Here is a 3,791-nt window from a genome sequence, read left to right as displayed (position 1 = left end):
TCATAATAGTTATATAGAGTCACGTAAAAAAGGAAAATCCTCCATGCACAAAAAAAGTTTGCCTCTTTTTTATTTTTGGAAGTTCACAAGCACAAAAAAAATAAGAAAAAATTGAAATAAATTCAAGAAAAAATATTTCATTCGTAATAAAACAAAAAAAATGGCCTTCCGAAGTTATGTAAGAAAGGGAAAAATAATTTATTCCTAAAAGGTATTTTCTTCATGAGTTTTTCGTTCAAAAGAAAGAGAAAAGGTATTTCATTCCAATTTGCAACATTGATACTACTTATAAATGGAATTAATATTTTATTAACTATTTATTATTAATATTTACTTATTTTTCAAAAATATTACTATCAAATTTTAGCGACTATCATTTCGTTACCTTGATAGAGATTTATGGTATAACTTCTGTACAACATGCAATTGGAAGGTATAAGATATTACAGGTGCTATTAGATGCAACTTTTGTTAAAAGAAAAATTCACCAATTTCATGAATGTTAGAAATTTACAAGATAAACATTCAAAAGATAAAGAATCAGAATCTACTGCATCAAATTAAAAAGAGTCAACTGTTTCAACATAAGCATACACTTATTTATATCCTACTACAAACATTCAACAGTTATGTAAAACAATTTATTTTTTCTATGCTGATCTTTTATTAATGAGATATTGAAAGCAAAATAGTAATAATAGTTAAGTACATTTCACTTATAATATTTTTCCATTCTAATTTTTAAATTTTTATTATTCTTCTGTTACATAAACTTATATTTGTGTTTTTATTACCATCCTGTGCATGATGCAAGTATAATTCTTGTAACTTATATTTCTGTTTTTATTACCATCCTGTGATGACGCAAGTACAATTCTTGTAAGAACTTTATTTTTATATAGTACTGATGCTTCAGAGGCATCAAAAAGTTCGGAAGAAAACAGCATCTATGTATATGTAACCTGAGAACGACTGTTTAGTTTACATTTGATGCTCTTTATTTATTAATCATGCTCTTTTGATATAGGAATAGAGGATGCGTCATTAAATGCAGCTGGAATCTTCAAGGGAAGACCTCGATCAAGGAGCGAGTACCCAACGAGCTGATCTTGTAATTTGTGAAACCTGCTGCGAAGAAAATTTTCCTCCATTCATGCTCCTGTCGCTCCTTTCCTGCTGTGATGCAAAGCATATCAATATCGCAGAAAAGCTGCAACTCTGTCATCGTGGCACTATTTTCACTGCTAGCGTTCATAACTATATCCAAAATCAGCACTTTTCCTCCATCTTCTCTCTCAGGAATTGCTTCCTTGCACAGCTTCAGTATCTTCACGCACTGCTCGTCAGTCCAGTCATGCAAAATCAGCTGCATTTGATAGAAACAAGAAATACACCAATAAATAGTTCTAGTCTCGATTTGTAAGGAACTCGTAGAAATTTCACCAAATAAAAAAATAAAAAAAAGTCGTAGAAAGCGCTGTGCTATTCCATCGCATTAACTCTTTCTTAAAAATTAAAAGAAATCGTAGGAATATGTTAGGTGGTAAATCTTGTAAACTACCTTGAGAAACACTGCTTGAGCTGGCGGAATGTGTTCGAACATGTTCCCAGCGAGAGCTTCGACCCGCGGACTTTTGGGCACGGTAGCAATCACATGAGGGAGGTCATAGACGATGATGCGCTTTATGCTCGGGAAGGCCTCGGCGATCGCCCTCGCCGACGTCCCGTCGCCCCCGCCGACATCGACGAGAGACGAGACTCCCTGGAACGCGTCTTTGCAGCGGGCGACCACCGACTTCATGGCGAGGCGCGAGTCGCTGGCCATCGCCTCGTTGAAGAGGCGGTTGAACGCGGGGTCGTCGCCGGTCATCTCGAAAACCGGCTTGCCGTAGCTCATCTCGAAGGGGATGTCGGGCTGATCCGCCTGCAACCAGGGGGCCAGGAAGTGGAACGGCGCCAAGAGGGTGGAGTCCAGGCAGAAAAGGACAGAGGAGGCGAGGCTGGTGGGGCTGTCCTTGAGGAGGATTTTGGAGTTGGGGGTGAGGGAGTAAGCGTGCTCGTCCGACCCGTTGGGATCCTTTTGGACGGAGAAAAAGCCCGTGTGGGCGAGCATGCGCATGAGACGGCGGAGGGCAGGGGATTTGGTGGGGGCGACGGGGAGGAAGGAGGCGAGCTCGGTGATGGTGAGGGGCCGGCCCTGGGCGTGGATGGCGTCGGGGATGCCCAATTGGATCGCGCACTTGAGGCCCATGGAGCCGACGTGGGCGAGAGCGTGGTGGAAGACGTGGGCTTGGGCTTGCAAAAGCTCGTCGGCGGTGGCTTCGAACGCCATTTTGGCAATTCAACAGTCTGGCCACTTTCTTCACGCTCTCTTGAGGGGACTCGCTGTTGGTTTGCTGGTGGTGCATGGGCCTTGCGATTTATAGACGATTCATGGTATATTGACGATGCGTGTGCTTGCTTTGTTTTACCGCAGACAAAAATTTGTGGCTTACACGCATCGCCTAGGATATTAGGAGGGGTAACCGTGTGGTCCATAAATTAAAGATGTCCGCCTCAGCTTTTTTTTGGTTGATGTCACTGATTATGTACGGATATGTCTTCCGTAGACTTTAAAACTACTGAGCTTGAGGCTTATCCCCTTTTTAAAACTACTGAGCTTGACGCTTGTCCCCTCTGATAGCAAATGAATTGATCCATAATTTGTAATAATTTAGAGCCTCATCCACATTGTCTAGCCATTATACTTGTCTAAATTTAATGATTAAGTTTTTCCATAAATTGACCCATAATTTGTATCAACTCAAGATCTCATCCAAAAAATTTAGCTGGAAGGTTTGTTTTGGATCCTTTAGTCTTGTAACAATATTCAGGGCCTTGTGATGCATGGCTGTTGTAGAACTAAATATATACCAAATGTAGTAAGGTAAGTCAAATGAAAAAGGATGAGATTTCGACTTGACTTATTCCCTATAAAATATTGACTCAAAATATTCAAGTAGCGTAAACCATGATAACTTGATTTGTACGCATCACTAGGCTTCAGAGGCTTCAAAAGGTTCAGAAGAAAACAGCCCGAGCCCTCTGGAAGTGTAACTTGAGAGCAATCGTCCAATATACTCTACATATGATCTTCTTTATTTATTAATTTATTCTCTTTTGATATTGGAATGGAGAAGGCATCATAACATGCAGCTGGAGTCATCAAGGGAAGACCTCATAAATTTTCCTCCATTCATCCTCCTAGCGCTCCTTCCCTTCTAAGCCGCAAGAAAATCCCAAAAAAGCTGTATCTCGGTCATCGTAGCACTTTATCCACAGCTAGCATTCGTAACTATAGCCAAAATCGTTACTTTTCCTCCTCTCCCAGGAATGGCTTCATTGCATAGCTTCAGGATCTTCACGCATAACTCATCAGTCCAGTCATGCAAAATCAGCTTCATTCAATAGAAATAAGGCATACACCTTTAAATTGCTTTTGTTTCAATTTATAAAGAAGTAGAGATTTCATTAAAAAAAAAATATGGGGACACCCACATTTCTAGAGATACCTCTTCCTCTGCCACTCCAACAGATCACCCACATTGTTGGGGGAAAATAAATTGCTCCAAAACACATGGGCGCATGACCATCACGTGTCAAAAGGCGCCCGACCAGAAGGCGCCCGACTAGGAGGCATCCGACCAGGAGGCGTTCGACCAGAAGGCGCCCGACCTGGAAGCGTCTGACTTCAAGACAAGCGGCCGAGCTGGACATCTGGCCAGGCGCTCGATTCCAGGACGCCCGATCCG

At 41.5% G+C, this 3,791-nt stretch overlaps 1 protein-coding gene across 1 annotated transcript; it reads right to left on the bottom strand.

Moving 5' to 3' along the window:
* Positions 1 to 818: 818 nt before the first annotated feature.
* Positions 819 to 2,400, bottom strand: LOC103698085 (trans-resveratrol di-O-methyltransferase-like). Its single transcript, XM_008780053.4, has 2 exons — positions 1,562 to 2,400; positions 819 to 1,366 (listed from the first exon to the last, which is right to left on the bottom strand). Exons 1-2 carry the CDS (start codon positions 2,330 to 2,332, stop codon positions 1,064 to 1,066), a joined length of 1,074 nt encoding a protein of 357 aa, XP_008778275.1. The 5' UTR covers positions 2,333 to 2,400; the 3' UTR covers positions 819 to 1,063.
* Between the last annotated feature and the right edge of the window lie 1,391 nt (positions 2,401 to 3,791).

The sequence above is a fragment of the Phoenix dactylifera genome, unplaced genomic scaffold (genome assembly GCF_009389715.1).
Source record: "Phoenix dactylifera cultivar Barhee BC4 unplaced genomic scaffold, palm_55x_up_171113_PBpolish2nd_filt_p 000897F, whole genome shotgun sequence".
Taxonomy (NCBI): domain Eukaryota; kingdom Viridiplantae; phylum Streptophyta; class Magnoliopsida; order Arecales; family Arecaceae; genus Phoenix; species Phoenix dactylifera.
This window is presented reverse-complemented; position numbering and strand designations above follow the sequence as displayed.

Coding starts and splice junctions, on each gene's coding strand:
- LOC103698085 (XM_008780053.4), bottom strand. CDS start 2,332: ATGGCGTTCGAAGCCACCGCCGACGAGCTTTTGCAAGCCCAAGCCCAC. Junction 1,367..1,561: donor CTCAAGCAGTGTTTCTCAAG/GTAGTTTACAAG, acceptor TATCAAATGCAG/CTGATTTTGCATGACTGGAC.